The following is a 17,623-nucleotide window of genomic DNA, read 5'->3' as shown; positions in this document are numbered from 1 at the left end:
GTGCAACCCCGTTTATAGAACCCCTAAATTTTGTTTTTTTCTTTATACACAGGGACCACACCTAACCCTGGAGGACTTACATTATGTTAATGAAAGCTAGACTCCTTTCCCTATGTATATTCTTTGCCTAAAAAATGTGCTACGGGTAAATCATTGAATTATTTGCAAATATTTAGCGAAGTACATTATTAAATTTTTGATCTCATGCATTTTTCTCCCATATTTTTTGAACAGATATAAATATATATATTATTGTTTTTAAAAAAAACTTCAACACATTGAAATATTACATGAATTATGTTGTAAAATTGCATGTTTCATATTAAACATGATTTTTTTTTTTGCATATTTGCAGATCTCTTGGTCAATTAAACTACCTGAGGCTTTGGCATGATAATTCTGGATCAGGGAAATGGTCATCTTGGTACTGCCAGTTAATAATATTCAGGGATGTGCAAACTGGCTTCAAATATGAGTTTCTCATTAATAGGTGGTTTGCTGTAGAGCTTGACGATGGCATGGTAATAGTGTCCTCATTTTGCCTCATGTTTCATAGTTCTTCAACTTCTAAATCTTCACATTTTTCCAATAAATGTTTATAATGTATACAAATTTATTGCATTAGAAGAAGTTACTAAAAACTACTTAACTACTTTAGTTCTAATTTATATTTCATAGTATGAAGAACGGACACCTATCCATTATGTAGGTATTAGAGGGAGCTTGGTGAAAATCAAGAAACTTTAGCATGGTCATAAACTGTACAGTCAAATTACTGAAGAATATCAGTTATTAACTTTATAAGTGATCATTTAAACAAATTAAGAATTGAATGATCATTTAAGCATTCCAAATTAAGTATTCCAATTTTTTTGTAGCTGATTCTTCCTCAAATCTGCAATTTCATGCTTTTTTTATGTTTTATTTTTGGATATTTTAAAAACATTACCTTTTTTGTATATTTTCAATCAAAAATAAACAGACTGATGATAATTTTCTGTCTTACACTTCTCAAAATGCATAAAAACCAATCAAATAAAGCTTTAAGTTCATGGATTAATAAAGTGCTGACAATTTGGATTTTCCAAAATGGCTTATTAGGGGATCATTCACAAATGTTAATTTGTATAGTGAATCAATTTGTATTCCCTTATGAAAATATAATAAATGCCCATTCACCTTGAACATTGGAAACATGGCGTTGACTTCTTTTCTAAGACCACATTCGTCCTCAAATTCGTGTAATTTTAGCGGTCTCTTCTAATCGGTCTGTAATACAAACAAAAGCCTCCTAAAAAGCATCATTAGTCTCCACTCTGTTGTCTCAATTGTAAATTTTGACAATATGAATTGAAACACATACGTTCACAATATTGTAAGTACGAATCTTCTATTGCAGTGTTTTCATTTGATACATTCTTTTCAATGGTATTTGACAAATTGTCCTATTCAATGATTTATCTAGATCTTTTGAAAAAAAGTTCTTTTAAGCATTTGAATACTATATGTTGCTGTTTTAGAAGCAAACTTTGTGTTTCTCTGAAAATAATTATTTAAACAAATATACATAGAGTTAATGATTTATATTGTGGACATCTTTCATGTGATTCTTTTTGTATGTTTCAAGAGTCATTTCACTATTAGAAAGTGGACAATTTATGTTTGAGGCTATACTTGTTCGTTGCATTATATGGGCATGACATTTTGAACACAACTTACTTTATCTTTGATAAATACTTATTTAATAATTTCCACAAATGTAAATGCGTTTTTTTCAATGGTATATTATTTATCTAATTTAAATCTTAAATTTTAGTTTATATTATTAGATATTGGCACTAAAAGTTAAGTAGCATAACGTTAAATAAAACTTTTTATGGCTTATGATTATTAATTTTTGCTTATAACGCAAGATTATTTTTATGCAATTATGAAAGCGAAATAATTTTATTTAAGGAAGTGGTTTCAAAAATGGTGAAATATACAAATGAAGGAATCCAAATTTTTAACAGCAAGTTAAAATTTAGACTCATAATTTTTTAAGGTAAATAATATCAAGGCCCTATTTTCCGGTTTCACATTTTCTTGATTTTTCTAGAATCTGTTAAAAAATATATTTGTACAGAAATGATAAAACTATTAACCGCCTAATTTCGAAAATTTGGAAAATGTTAAAGATTTGTATCTTCTTTTTTGGTCATTTGAATACTTGAATATGTTATTTATTTCATGCATCGAGAAAAGTAATTTAGCTTGCTATTTGAAAGATGCTTGCATTTTTAGAATGGTCTACAAATTGATTATGGGTGGAACTAATTGGTTACTATCAATATTTTTTATTAGATTGATCGATTGATTCCTGTTGCTGGTAAGGAGCAAGTAACTGAATTTTCCCACATGTTTTCAACTACTTCTCAGCGTAAGTTGGCAGATAATCATTTGTGGTTCTCAATATTTCTCCGACCCCCACGAAGCCGTTTCACTCGTGTCCAGAGAGTGTCCTGCTGCATGGCTGTCCTCTGCTTGTCTATGTTGACCAATGCCATGTACTATGAAAGAACTTCTGCCAAACCTGCATCAGGGGCCTTCAAATTCGGACCACTCTCTTTGAGTCCTGAACAGGTTGGTATGATGTCTAATAAAGTTATAAAGTTCTTGTTACTGGCTAACAGAAAGTTTTTTTGTGTCAGCCACTATATAATGCATCCTAACTCACACTGTGGGGGCGATATCTTTTTCCATGGTAGTCAGAGCTTCCTACTACGGCCCCAGAGATCGTATGTTCGATTCTCTGCCTTAAATTAGCTTTGTTTCACCAAGCAGGCTTGCTGTTATTGGCAAATGACATTAGAAACAACAACATACTTAATTGTTAATGATATAACCTAATATATTTCTTAGAACTGCCATCACATTTATTTAAAGAGTTCAAGAAAAATGTAAGTAAATGTAGAAAAAAAAATAAGTTAATGTTTTTTAATAAATTATTTTGCAAACTTTTTCTTATAATATACTACAACATGGATGAATTATGCAAACTTCACATAACATAAAGTTGCAATTTTTTTTCATTTTTCGTCAACTTCGTTATTCTAAAGAAATCACAATTCGAATTACAATGAAACTTGCACTGAGACATTAAAGCTAGCTTAGAAAAAACATTGTAGCTCATATTGCAGGGTGGTGACTGCTTTTAGTATTTAATTCAAAATCAGTGTCAAAAATGAACTCACTATAGTGCATTGTTCGGGGTTATTATATTAAGGGTGTAAATTAGTATTTAAACTGAGGGAAAACAAAATCCTACTTATCTTCAACGAATTACGGCTGAGGAATGGAAACATTAAATCCTGTAACTGTCTAGTTTAAACTTCATTTTTCATTTCCTGTCTTTCATTTCCTCTCTGTTTTCTTAAGTAATCAAGAAGGTTTCAATGTTTTCAGTCCTGCTTTTCTCAGTAGTAATTCCTCAGTATTTTGTCAATGTTTTTACTTTTTACTTGTTTAAATACTAGCTTATGCATACTATCTTAATGTGTGTACTTTTTAATTTGTCTCTTAACAAGGATTCTAAAATAACATATAATGAGCCTTGGGTCATATGACTTTGAACAGGTCTGAAATTTTTTTTATTTGTGCTAATGATATCAGATACATTTAGTATAATATGTATATTTCAACTTAAATATTATTTTTCTTTTATCTAAAGTTTTAAATATTCTGAAAGATAATAAATATTTTAGATTGCAGTCGGTGTGGTAACCAATCTCCTGATATTTCCTCCAACATTCATCATGATATTCTTTTTTCGGAAATCACGCCCTCGAATTCTACGCCCATCTCATGTTGAAGAAGCTTTGAAACAGCAAAGTATGCCATTTCTTTACAAATAATTGATAGTATAATTTTATTGTAAAATAATTTACAAATCAATACCCATGCATTTATGATTTTTAACAAAAAGAAATTATCTACGACGATTTAAAAATCATAACCCAGTCTTAATTACAAAAATATTTATCGTGAAAATAAAAGCTTTCTATTTTGGTCTGAAATTCATCTAATATGATATTTTTTAATTTTAAGTATTTTTGAACACCCTATCCAAAAAAATCAGGCAAGAAACTTGTAAATTTTATTGATTACTTAAGTTGTTCTTTTCAGTAGCAGTTAGGACTGGGCTATAAATCGATGTATCGAGACATATCGATTTAACGCATATATCGGCAAGACGATACAGCGACTTTCATTCAAGGCTATGCATCAGAAATCTGATTTAAGCCGTCGAGTAAACACAACGAGCGCAAAACGATATAGCGATATAAGACACGCAAGGTTATAAGATAACGATATAGCGATATAAGACTCTTCTCTTACGTTCCGATGTCGACTCGCGCTGTGGAAGGCGATGTTCGTTTCGTGATGTTGAAATGGCCTTGATTGGTGAGCTGTAGAATCATAATCAGAGTTTTGAGAACACATATCGTTATATCGCATGTTCTTTTTCGCACCTCTTAGCTTTTTTTTNATATTGTGTATAATGTTTACTAAACTGAATGTCTAAAGGCTTATTTGAATGTCTCATTCGAATGACCAAACGGAATGTGAAAAGGCTTATTTGAATATCTTATTCGAATGACTAACTTTAATGTGTAACGGCTTATTTGAATGTCTTATTCGAATGACTAAACGGAATGTGAAAAGACTTATTTGAATGTCTTATTCAAATGACTAAACTGAATGTGCAAAGGCTTATTTGAATGTCTTCTTCGAATGACTAAACTTAATGTGTAACGGCTTATTTGAATGTCTTATTCGAATGACTAAACTGAATGTGTAAAGGCTTATTTGAATGTCTTGTTCGAATGACTAAACTTAAAGTGTAACGGCTTATTTGAATGTCTTATTCGAATGACTAATCTGAATGTGTAAAGGTTTATTTGAATGTCTTATTCAAATGACTAAACGGAATGTGTAAAGGCTTATTTGAATGTCTTTTTCGAATGACTAAACTTAAAGTGTAACGGCTTATTTGAATGTCTTATTCCAATGACTAAACTGAATGTGTAAAGGCTAATTTGAATGTCTTATTCGAATGACTAAACTGAATGTGTAAAGGCTTATTTGAATGTCTTCTTCGAATGACTAAACTGAATGTCTAAAGGCTTATTTGAATGTCTCATTCGAATGACCAAACGGAATGTGAAAAGGCTTATTTGAATGTCTTATTCGAATGACTAATCTGAATGTGTAAAGGTTTATTTGAATGTCTCATTCGAATGACTAAACTGAATGTGTAAAGGCTTATTTGAATGTCTTCTTCGAATCACTAAACGGAATGTGAAAAGGCTTATTTGAATGTCTTATTCAAATGACTAAACTTAAAGTGTGAAAACTTATTTGAATGTCTCTTCGAATGACTAAACTGGCTGTCTGAATGAAATCAAATGACTTTCACCTAATGGTTAGTAATTTGTTTAGACTCTGAAGAAAGTTCTTGCTTATTGAATCGAAACTATAGTATGTCCATTTCTGTACTTTATTTGTGCTTTATCCACATTTTTTTAAATAACTAGTGTTGCACGTTTGTCAAGGGAAAAAAAAGATCCTATGTTAATGACAGAATTATAAGAAATTTCGAAATTTATGGGGGAACACAAATATAAAAACATACGCAATTTTTGATGTGAATACATTGACATGTTATAAAGAATAAAATAAAAGCATATAAAAAAACTGAAAAAATTATTTCTTTTAATTTTATACCTACCAGATTAGATTAATATTTTTATAAACGTTTAGAATATGTTAAAAGTTTTTACTAGAAAGTGGTTACATTATACTTCTGTTATGATCTTAACAAATACTTTACTCCCTTGCAAACAAACTAAATTTCACTAACTTTAAGAGCCGTGTTGCTGATATAAATAGATGATAAAGTAAAGAATTCCCGTAGTAGCTTTCCTTAAACTTGAATAAAATGAAAGATATGTCTGAAATCTGCTTCAGCTGCTTATGTTAACTTCTTGGAATCATTCCATATTTTGAAAAATTATAATGGTTTAGTTAATTTTTTTTAGCATCGCTTTCTTTTCTAATGTTTTGAAATCTATTTTAAATTTTTATATGTCGTCGTACATTTGGGTTTTTTTTTTTTTTTTTTTTCGAACCACCATGCACCAGGTTCTTATATTCTTTCTTCTATTTGATTATCTTGTTCAGCTCTTCCTATTGTGAGAAAGGAGTTATCGATAATGTCAACTTTCATCTATTTAAAGTTACCTCAACATATTAAATAGTTAACTTTTCTTACATAATAGTGAATCGGAATTAAATAATTGTAGTAGTAGACACACACGCTACCCCCACCAGAATTTTATCTGTGATGGATCCGATGAACGAATACCACTAGTTGTTTCATATCTGTTTTATGGGAGAGTTGTTTTAAGTTTATATTGTGTCTGACATTTCGTGACTGACACTGATCTGACATTTTGTATATTGACACTAAAGGGTCTTGTTTATAGAAACAAAACTATAGCGAGTTCATTTGCGTGCTATTATTTGTGCTTTATTTACGTTGTTCAGCTTAATTCATGCAAACCAAGCTCAGAAATTGCCAAAGAGAAGGTGGAAGGACGATGTTATTGACGACTTGGAAATAATGAATATCCGTAGGTGGAGGGTGAAGTCAAAATAGAGTGTTGTATGGAATTGTAAAAAAAACCACTGCCTACTAAGACCTGTTGAGCTATAGGAGAAGAGAATATTACATTTTATTTTTGATTTGTATTGTTTTTCATGATAAAAACACAAAAGTGTTAATGTTTTGTCTTGTTTTCTTTTGACCTGGATTTAATTCATTTGATTTCTTTGTTTCTTTAATTCATTTTTTTTTCTTTCCTGTAGATTCTTCTTATGGCTATTGTCATATCTTGTCTATGTCAGTCTTTTGCTTATGAGGAAGATGATGCCGATGAAGATGAAGAAGATCCTCGTCTCCAAGCTGATGAAGAATACTTACACGATAGTAATAATTCTTTTTAACTAATCAACCAAAATCTATTATTTGAATGTGAGACACTTTCAAAATTTTCCTTCAGGCTGTTACAAGTTTCCTTTTTATTTATTACTTTATATTCGCATATTAAAAGAACTGTATGCTTTTGATCCATGCGGTAAGCAATCTGATAAAATTACTTATTGTTAAATAGAACAACTTAACCTATGGAAGGATATGGGCATTTAAATAGTTTCCTTGGATTAATAAATTCGCATTGTGTTTTTATTTTAAGTGTATTTGTTCTTGTGATAAATCAGCTAGTTGTTGTATACTCAAACAATTTTATAATATTTTCATTATTATCATCCTTTCTTTCTCAACTAACAATTCCCAAACCATTGGCTTTAGTTTGTTTGCTTTTTTCATTTCATGGATTTAGCTTTCACACAAGTTTTACAAAATTATTATCACGCTATAATTTTTCTCCTGAATTTTTTTTAAGGGGAGGTATCAAAAAAATTTTAAAGCATTATAATTCTCCCCCCCCCCCGATTATTTTATGAGACTATTCTTTCAATTTTAAAATATATATTCTGATGTAATTACTGTAAAATCTAGATAAAACGAGCACAGCATATTACGAGATTTTCGCTGTTACAACTAATTTTCAAACTACCGTCAAAATGCTAATTTTCACAAAAAATTTCATGTTTATAACGAGCTAAAAATTAATAGTCGCTCACTTTTATGACAAAAAAATAATATAGAAGCATACATTTTTACGCTCTTTAAGGGAGCAATATTATAGGAATAAATTTTAAATAGTAGGCATATGTTATTTGTTCCTGGTAGCAATAAAGAAAACCAGGAAACTAGCATAGTTTTTTTTTTCCTTACAATATCAATAAATCAATATGAAATCCTTTTTTATCTAAAGCAACGTGTATCCGATCACTTGCTAAACTATCTTCTACCTCCCAAAAAGCTCTTTCCCTATTTGTTGAAATGTCTATCATAACTTTGTATTTCTTTTTTTGAAAACTGTCAACATTCACTGTTATCAATGACTTCAAAAGATATTACTTTTCGTTTCATTTCAGTTATGAATTCTTAAATTGCTATGAATTGGAAACTTGTTGTTCAAGCATTATTTCCATAGAGATTTCTGCCTTTCATAAAGTAATGAACTACGTAATTCAGTCTATTTATAAAAAAATAGTTGTTGCAAAAGACGAAAAAAATCTATAATTTTAAAATCGTTTAAAATACAAACAGAGAAAGTGCAGGGAGTTTTTCCTTACAAACTGGGAAAATACAGGGAAGTTTATTTCTTATTTTTGTCTTTTAAAAAAAGCTGATCTCTCAAAGTACAATCTATGGGATATGTAAAGATGATAGTTGAACTATACTAATCTTATTTCATTTACTGTAGCAGTATTTGTTTTGAGCAGTTTCTTATTTCTCAAAGTTTTTCCAGCAATTAAAACTAGTATAGTTATCCTACTATAACTTATATACGAACAGAGGGATTGTGTGCTTCCTCTCAATATATTGTGTATAATGTGTACAGTGAAAATACAGGGAATTATTTTTCCAGATATGAGTGGCAACCCTATAGTCATTTATTTCTATCTAAATATTAAATATACATATTTGTTTCGAATGAAAAGCTTTCGTTGACGATAATTTCTTCTGGTATTATGACTTTTCTGTTACAACAGATTTTTACTGTATTTTTTATAAATTACATTTCTATATTCATGGGGCATTCTGAAAATTGCATAACTAAAATTTATTTATTTATTTTTCAGTTAAAAGCAAGACAAGAAGAAATATATCTTATAAACCAATGGATTTCAATGCTTTAGAAGAAGCTAGGAAGGAACGAGAAAAGGAGGTGAAAATGTACAGCGTACTCAAAGAAATAGTGGCTTACATTTTATTTTTTTGGGTTATTATGATTCTGAGTTATGGAAACAGGGACCCCAATAATTTCTATTTAAGAGAAGCTTTGGTGAATGGATTCATTAAGCCTGGAGACTTATATCTTGAATTTAATAATGTAAGTATTCATAGGACAAAAATAATTAGCATTATATGAATGATTATATAGTCCACTCTCATCCATAGTCCAAATAAATATTGTTATAACATAAGGTCACTTTTCCAGTTTAAAATCAATTTGGCCGATCACGATACTGAAACATCCCCAATTAAAACGTGAATGAATGACATTGGCCAAATTTCATCGGTTATTATTAATAATAAACGGTTAATGGGATAAATTCGCTTTAATTATTCACTTTAACAGACTTATTTGGTTGTTATTAATATTGACTATTATTTATTTGGTTATAATTATTATTACTATTGGTCAGTATTAATAATAACCGACTATTCCATTGACCGTAGCGCACACACACACACACACACACACATATATATATATATGCATTTTTAAAAAGTGCACCTATAATTATTTATATGCCTGAAACATATACTGCCAATAATAATCGTGATAAGAAAAATGAAGTGTACAAATTCTTCAAGAAAATTCTTTGATTGTGGTTCTCTGCAACCAATAGCATTATTTTAAATGTCAAATAATTCTGAGTATAGTTAATCTATCTTTTGATGAGTTGAATTTCTAAAAACAAATTTTTCTTAATCTCGTAAAGTCACACAGAAGGGCAACAAGGTTTAAATATTAAAAGAAGGCATTATTTTAATTGTGTTAGTGTTAATATACGGTTTCCTGGTTTGTTGTACAACGATTAATACTGATTTATCAATTATTTATTGTTTAAAAAACTCATTGGAGAAGAGTACTTCTGTCTGAAATGGTATTGTTCAATAAATTAGCTTCTTTGCTAAAATGAATTCAACCTTAGATTTTGTTACTCATAAGAAAAAACATAGTTTTTTTTCCGGACTCTTAACTTATAATTTGCCTGTATTATTTTCAGTCAGAATTTCCGCTTGTGCGCTTATTTAAAATCATCAAAAGTCATTAGGCGTCATCTAAGACGCGTAATTCTCTATCGAACAAAAAAATAATAAGTTGCCATCTGATTTAAGAGACCAAAATTTAACTTTAAAAAGAAAAAATTGAATAAAAAAAATAAATTCTTGCAACTAAAAAATACAAACAAAAAGGATAAATACTATTGCAAGAAATAGAATAAGTGAAGACAAATTTAGATATATTATGGTGATTTCAGCTGAGATTGCTGTCAGAGGACTGTCACTGAAAAATATATATGGAAGATTATTTTTTAAATAAGGACCCGCTTTTAGTAAGGAATGACCCAAAAATTTAAATCTTCCTCTTCTTCAGGAGTTTCCGAAGTCTAGTGAAATCACTGTTCAGTGTAAGTTGGGCTTAGATTTATGTCTAATTATTTGATAAATTAAATATTAATATAATTATTGACTCTATGGAATTGGTGGGGAATTATTAATATAAAGGTATCTCAGGTTTGACTTGCTTTAACATGTCTTATATACTGGTGAATTGATATTTAATAATTGAAGTGGTAGTTACGCCACAATACTCCACCCCCACCAGAATTTTATTAAGGATAGAATTCGATGGACGGATACCACTAGTTGCTGTATTTGCGAAAGACTGGGAAAGCTGTGTTAAGTTCACGGGATTTTGTGCGTTCGTGGTGAGAGCTGTATCAAGTTCACCACGGTTGTGTGTGTGTGGTCTATCCTGTGTTGCTATAAGCAGTTGAGTGTGTGCAGAATCCCATTGTGGGTAAATGAGACTGGGAAGCAACAGCGCGAGTAGTACGATGACGCAGTCACAAATAGCAAGTCAAGTGTTCAGTGTGACCATCCATCGAAATAGGCGTGTCACATCACGTCCGGAAGTCATCATTGTGGGGATAGTACTATGTCAACCTTTATCTATCGTACCTCAAGATTGAATCGAGTTTGCATATTTTATATACTAGTTAGTTATTATTTTATTAATTCTAATACACTAAATTACCTAATCGGCACAAGGCCTTGCAACTAATGCCATCATTGCTAAAACGGAAAAGAAAATTCGGTGATTAAAAGTATAACTTTTTGGAGCTAAAAGTAAGATCTGATATGAAATCTAAAATTATATTTCAGGTGAATACTGAAAAACGTTTTTGGAATTGGACACACAATGCTTTGATACCTGAATTGTTTGCCCAAAAGTGGTACAATGGAAGAGATCCCTTAGGCCTAAGGCTGTACTTGGATGATAGAAACAATATGAAGATTGGTTATGCTGTCCTCAGACAAGTTAGAATACAGCCAAGTAAGTTATAACATTGCACTTCGAACTCATTGTTTAAATCATATGCCGGCAGATTATTTAGGAATCGTTTATTTGTAATGTTATAGACCAGCAGTTCCCCACCTTTATAGTCATGCTTATCAACCATTTTGTAGGAGGGGGGGAAACTTCGACTTCCACTAACTATTAAATATCTAATTACAAAAATATAATGACAAATAGCAGACACCTATTATATAAGTAATATGAACATATATCATGCACAAATATGTCAGTAATTAGTGAAAAATGCTGTAAATACTGAATTTAAAAGTTTTTTTTTTCTTTTTTCATAAAGAATATAATATTGCTGCATTAACTTAACTGTCACATATGTCCTCCACGAGAGAGTGGATTCGTACTGGGCAGTTTTAGGATTGATGAATCATTCACGAAAAACTGGTGTAAGACAACACTATTTATTTTTGCTTAGACTTTCTGCTAAGTGCTACACTACTCTACTTGTATGCCACTCATGGGTTAGGAACCGATGATAGAGACAGTTATTTAAAGTTTTGTATTGTGTTTTTATATGTTTAAATTATTTTTGAAAATTGTTTTTTAAAAGTTGCTCAGAGGAAAGAGCGCTCACCTCCAATGAGGTCACGCGGGTTCGAATCCCGGAATTGGCCGGTCAATATGAATTCTTCACCCAGCTCGCGCTGATCATAGTACTGACGTAAAAAATATCCTCAGTGGTAGAAAGATCATGGATTAGTTTCCTTGCCGTCAGGCTAACCTTGATAGGTTTTCGTGTTTTTCCTCCCCATATCACGCAAATACAGGTTAGTTTCATCAAAAAATCCTCCAGAAAGGCAAACTTTTCCCGATAATAGATCCAGGGGCTCTCTTGTCTTCTGCAATGGGTTCAAAATTAAAAGGCTACGATATTGAACAACGACTGATCAAAAACGGTTATAAAATAAAAAGTTCGACAACTATATCGTGCCACTTATTAATTATTTGGAATGTTAATTCTAAGATCAACTCAGAATTCTAAATTTGTTGCTTCTTGCCATCAACAAGTTTTGGAAATAGTGTGGCTTATCATTACGTTGCCCAAACTCATCATATGCTGTGTTCTTCCTTAACATAAGTTATGTTTATTTTAATCAGCACTGTCAACAATGTGACGACCTATTAAAATTAAGCCACGATATTTTGCTAACACGAACATCCTTCAAACTTCTCCTTAACAGTAAATGCCCAATCACTCTAGTCACGTCATAGAAATGGGAAAAAAAGTGTGTTAAAGTGTATATAGTAAGCATAACATCCAGGTCTATATATATTAGGGGACCGGAAAGTAATGTCGTTTCACGGCATTTGATATTTGTTATCAAGATTTTATTTTTAATCAATAATGTATTCACCCTCTTTAGCAACAACCTTTCAATCCCGGGTCGAAAATGGATCGAAAAAAATGGCTAATGTTTTAAGACTAACGAATATATAATGCGCCGAAACGACATTACTTTCCGGCCCCCCTAATATATACATGTAATCTGCTAATATTCTATTCAATTTCTCCTAGAACGAAGAAATCGCTGATTTAAATTTCTGTCGTTTTTCTTTCTTTCAGAGAGTTGTGATGTGTCTTTTGTAATGGAAACAGTCACTCCCGAATGTGCAGGCTACGGAAAAGTTGCTTTTGAAGATGGTACTTTGTACACCACAAACTGGATTAAAGTTAACTCCACTGAAACACCTGTCCCGAACGAGTACAAATACTTGACAGCCGCTCAGCTCAAAGGGTATCCGTTCTGGGGGCAACTTGACTGGTACGGTGGCGGAGGGTATGTTGTGGCACTTGTTACTCGCAAAAGAAGCAATAGCGATCTCCCACAGTTACAAGAAAAACTGAAAAAACTGGAGAAAGAGGGCTGGGTTGACAGGCATACTAGAGCAGTTTTTGTTGAATTCGGTATTTACAATGCTCAGGTTAATTTATTTTGTTCTGTGACTATTGTTGCAGAGTTTCTACCAGGAGGTGGCGTGATCCCTTATTATCAAATATCTCCCATTCGACTGTTGAATTACCACTCGGGGTTTGGTATGATTCAGTTATCGGCGGAGATCATCTTTGTTATCTGCACGATTTTTTTCACCGTCAAAGAGGTGGCGAGTTTGAGTCGAGAGGGCTTGGCGTACTTCCACCAGTATTGGAACGTAGTGGAGGTTATAAGCATTGTCGTGTCTTACACGGGAATAGCGAATCATGTCTATAAGATATTCGTAACAGCTGGGATAATTAGAATTTTCACGGAAACGGAAGGGAGCGGATACGTCAAACTTCAGGAAGCGGTACTTCTTGATGAGCTGTATTCCTACCAAATTGGAATCGTAATGTCTATCTCTACTCTCAAGTTCCTGAAGCTGTTGCGGTTTAACAAGCGCATAGGCATACTTAGTGGAACGTTGCGAGAATGCGCCAAAGAGTTGCAAAGCTACTCTGTTTGTTTGATGGTGGTGTTCTTCGCTTTTGTGGCTCTCTTTTGGCTTCTTCTTGGCAGGTATATCCGAGAGTTTTCTACCCTTATCTATGCTCTCGAATCAACCATTAGTTTGATGTTGAAGAAATTTGACTATGAAGAAATGTATGCTGCCCAACCGATTTTGACTCCTATAGCATTTTTTGCCTTTTCTTTGGCTACCTCCGTTGTTCTAATAAACATAATGTTGAGTATCATCATCCAGTCTTTTGAACGCGCCAAGCACGATGTTGCTAATCAAGGCAATGAGTATGAAATCTTGGATTTTTTCATCGGGAAAGTAAAATCTTGGGTGGGAGCTGGAAATGCTAAAGTGAAACCAGCGCCTCAGATGTATCAGGATAAAAAGATAGCACCAGATACAGTTGCAGCGTTTCCCGCCAAAGTGGATAGACTTGTGGAATTCATCAATGATTTCTATTTTGACGGACATATGGATTTTAATAGTAAAGATCTGCTGAAAAAAGTTAACGTTAGAGATGACTCTGCAAAAGAAGGAAGCAAGAAGTCTCGACCGACTAAAATAACTAACAGCAAAATTCCTCGTCATATTTCGAAAGAGCTTTATGATTTTTAAATGCATTTTCTCCCTTTTTTAATTATTAAAACTATTGTGCTTGAAATATTTAATTTTTTTTTCTATTTAATTAATTTATACGATTGCTTTACTCACAAAATTTCTAAACACACATTTCAAAATATTTTTCTTGGCACATTCTGAAAAAACTTAATATGTTTTAAATGCATTTCTTTCTTCATAACTTATTAAAAGTATTTAGTTTTTACTCGAGTTTCTTTTTAATTTTGATTTAACTAAAAATCCCTAATCACGAAACTTCTAAACACACGTTTCAAAAAAATATATATATAATTAACTTTTTCTCAAAATTTATTAAATATTGCTCATCTAAAATTTTATATATAATATCACCAATTTCATTTGCTTGTTTAATATTAATGAAAACTAAAAATTTTAAATATTTATGTAAATAAAAAATGTAAGAAAAAGTAAAGTTGTTTTGCTCTACACATTGCTTTGTCTTTTTTTTCTTCACTAATGTTAAATACATTTGTTATTCAATGAAAAGAGTGATCAAAAGGTTTTGTTTGAGTGTAACAGTTCGAAGTATATGCAAATGAGCGTAACGCACCACCAAAACTGGTATGAAAGTCTATCTCTAGGCATGAGTTTTGTAAAGCCATTTAGTTACTTCCTTTCTATAAATTCTAGTTTTTTTTAACCCATTGGCAAAATGGGTATTGTTTTAGGTTTGATGGCGTGCTGTCCTTATTTGAACGTCATCACACTTTTCGACTGTGTTCAGGAATAATAGTAAACAGTGCACATGTGTCATCATTTGAACGATATTTTTTACTCACAAGGTTCAAAAATTATTGCCAATATGTAACCTGTGGTCGCCTTTAGGCGATCGCAATTTTTTTTTTTTTTTTTTTTTTTTCGTTTTTTGATTTTGCAACAGTATAGTTAAAGTTTTGCATTTAAGGAAAGATAAGGATTATATTTAACATATTTTTTTTAAATTTTCTTTCTTTTTTATTTTATTATCTATTGGCAAAATGGGTTTGGTTTGGATTTCATGGCGTCCGAACTTTTCAACTACAATAATTAGGAGTAATAGTAAACAATGCTCATGCGTGCTATGGCGACCGCTGCTGTTTGACAATTTTTTTAGAACTAGGAGGCTCCGCCCCCTGCTCGCTAACGCTAGCCAACCCCCGAGGATTGCTACGCTATCCTATGTGGTTCACACCGTGAACCATGGCTCGCTGCGCTCGCTCGCCAATGAACACAATGTTCTAGCACAAAGACATAATATATTATCATCAAAGACATAGTATTTTATCATCAAAGACACAGTATTGTACTTATGTAGAAGAATTCTACCAATGTTCTTATTGGCTTTTAAAAAAGTATATTAGCTATTTAGATTGTACATGGTGAAAAAATCAAAACATTAGCTAAATAAGAAACATATTAGCAAAATAAATTATCAAATATTGCTTCACTTCTTTTTTTCACTTTTAATTTTGTTATGCATTAAGCTGGTGAGTTTATTTTAGAGATATGCTACCAGAGAGATCCCATCAATACTTCTTGAGTTGTGAATAAAAGAGAATTTCATCATTTGAAAAATATTTTGTTTTAATTAAGAATCAGAAATTTTCTAACCTACTGTTCAAACGGGATTTTTTTTCAATTCTAATTCAGGTGAATATCATAAATAAAGGGCGTCCAAACTGATTGAGTCGGTCCCAAAAATTAGAGTTGAAGTAAGAAAAAAAAACGATGCCATGGCCTAAACTTACCGAGGCTGAAAAAGCTGAAGAACGTTGACGGGAATACCTTAAGCGTAACGCACAAACGGAAAAACGAAAGGATTCCATTCGCAAACGCAAGCACGAAGCCCGTCCTTTACAAAAGTACCAAAGTGGTTGAGAGAATTGAATTCGAATGGTGACACTTCGAACCCCTTTCATGCAAATACGAGAACTGGTTGTTGATCACCAGTTAGGGATAAAAGGATCAATTTTCAACGTACCCAATAACTTTTTACTTCATTTGCATTCCACAACCTCATCGAAGCACCACAAAGATCAAGCTGAAGATGAATGGGAAAAGGGCGCCTCAGAAACCCAGATGTTTTATACAGTTTAAGTACCCAATGACTTGCACAAGACTGTCTTCCATGCAATATAAATGATTCATTTACTATTCATGTAAAATTGAAAAAAAGGCCTAGCTTTCAAATCATATTTCATATATGAACTTGTGAATCCGAAACGGGTGTATGATGCAGCTTACAATCTCCATCAAACACCGCTGAAAATGTTAATATTGATCTCGATTGGCTGTTCAATATCAATTCAGTCATCAAAAGAATTTACACAGAATGTGTCTGAGCTGCATTTAAATATGTCTGCGAAATTGTGTACCAGAGCAGTTCAGGATTAACAGTTAAAGATGTCCAANATTTTCGTTTGAGTGTGTCAGTTCGAGGTATGTACAAATAAGCGTAGCGTACCACCGAAACTGGTATGTAAGTCTATCTCTAGGCATGAGTTTTGTAAAGCTATAGTTACTTCCTTTCTATAAATTCTAGTTTTTTTTTACCCATTGGCAAAATAAGTATTGTTTTGGGTTTGATGGCGTGCTCACCTTATTTTTTTATGTTATCACACTTTTCAACTGTGTTGAAGAGTAATAGTAAACAGTGCACATGCGTCGTCATTGCATGCGTTGTTATGGCAACAGCTGCTGTTTGATAATTTTTTTAAAATTCTTTTTTTCACTTTTAATTTTGTTATGCATTAAGGTGGTGAGTTTATTTTTGAGATATGGGACCAGAGAGATCCCATCAATACTTCTTGAGTTGTGAATAAAAGAGAATTTCATCATTTGAGCAATATTTTTGTTATTATTGTTTTAATTAAGAATCAGAAATTCCAAACTACTGTTCAAACTGGATTGTTTTCAATACTAATTCAGGTGAATATCACACATAAAGAGGATCCAAACTGATTGACACGATCCCAAAAGTTAGAGATGAAGACAAGAAAATAAACGATGCCAAGACCTAAACTTACCGAGGCTGAAAAAGCCGAAGAACGTAGACGGGAGTACCTTAATCGTTAAACACAAACGGAAAAACGAAAGGATGCCGTCCGCAAACGCAAGCATGAAGCCCGTCCTTCACAAAAGTACCAAAGTGGTTGAGAAAATTGAACCCTGCCGAAGAGCGAATGGTGACACCTCGAACCCCTTTCATGCAAATACGAGAACTGGTTGTT

At 32.1% G+C, this 17,623-nt stretch overlaps 1 protein-coding gene across 1 annotated transcript in view; it reads left to right on the top strand.

Moving 5' to 3' along the window:
* Nucleotides 1–14,842, top strand: part of LOC122269722 (polycystin-1-like protein 2) — a 51,790-nt gene extending 36,948 nt beyond the window's left edge. Inside the window, exons 18-25 of the mRNA XM_043044131.2 lie at nt 356–521; nt 2,344–2,622; nt 3,744–3,870; nt 6,223–6,233; nt 6,910–7,030; nt 8,815–9,065; nt 11,132–11,303; nt 12,904–14,842. Coding sequence (XP_042900065.2) covers nt 356–521; nt 2,344–2,622; nt 3,744–3,870; nt 6,223–6,233; nt 6,910–7,030; nt 8,815–9,065; nt 11,132–11,303; nt 12,904–14,390 — 2,614 coding nt within the window. The 3' untranslated portion in view covers nt 14,391–14,842. The remainder of the gene's footprint in view (nt 1–355; nt 522–2,343; nt 2,623–3,743; nt 3,871–6,222; nt 6,234–6,909; nt 7,031–8,814; nt 9,066–11,131; nt 11,304–12,903) is intronic.
* Nucleotides 14,843–17,623: the final 2,781 nt, after the last annotated feature.

This window comes from Parasteatoda tepidariorum, chromosome 10 (genome assembly GCF_043381705.1).
Source record: "Parasteatoda tepidariorum isolate YZ-2023 chromosome 10, CAS_Ptep_4.0, whole genome shotgun sequence".
In the NCBI taxonomy this organism is placed as follows: Eukaryota; Metazoa; Arthropoda; class Arachnida; order Araneae; family Theridiidae; genus Parasteatoda; species Parasteatoda tepidariorum.
Note: the sequence above shows the minus strand (reverse complement) of the source record. Positions and strands in the feature narration are given on the sequence as shown.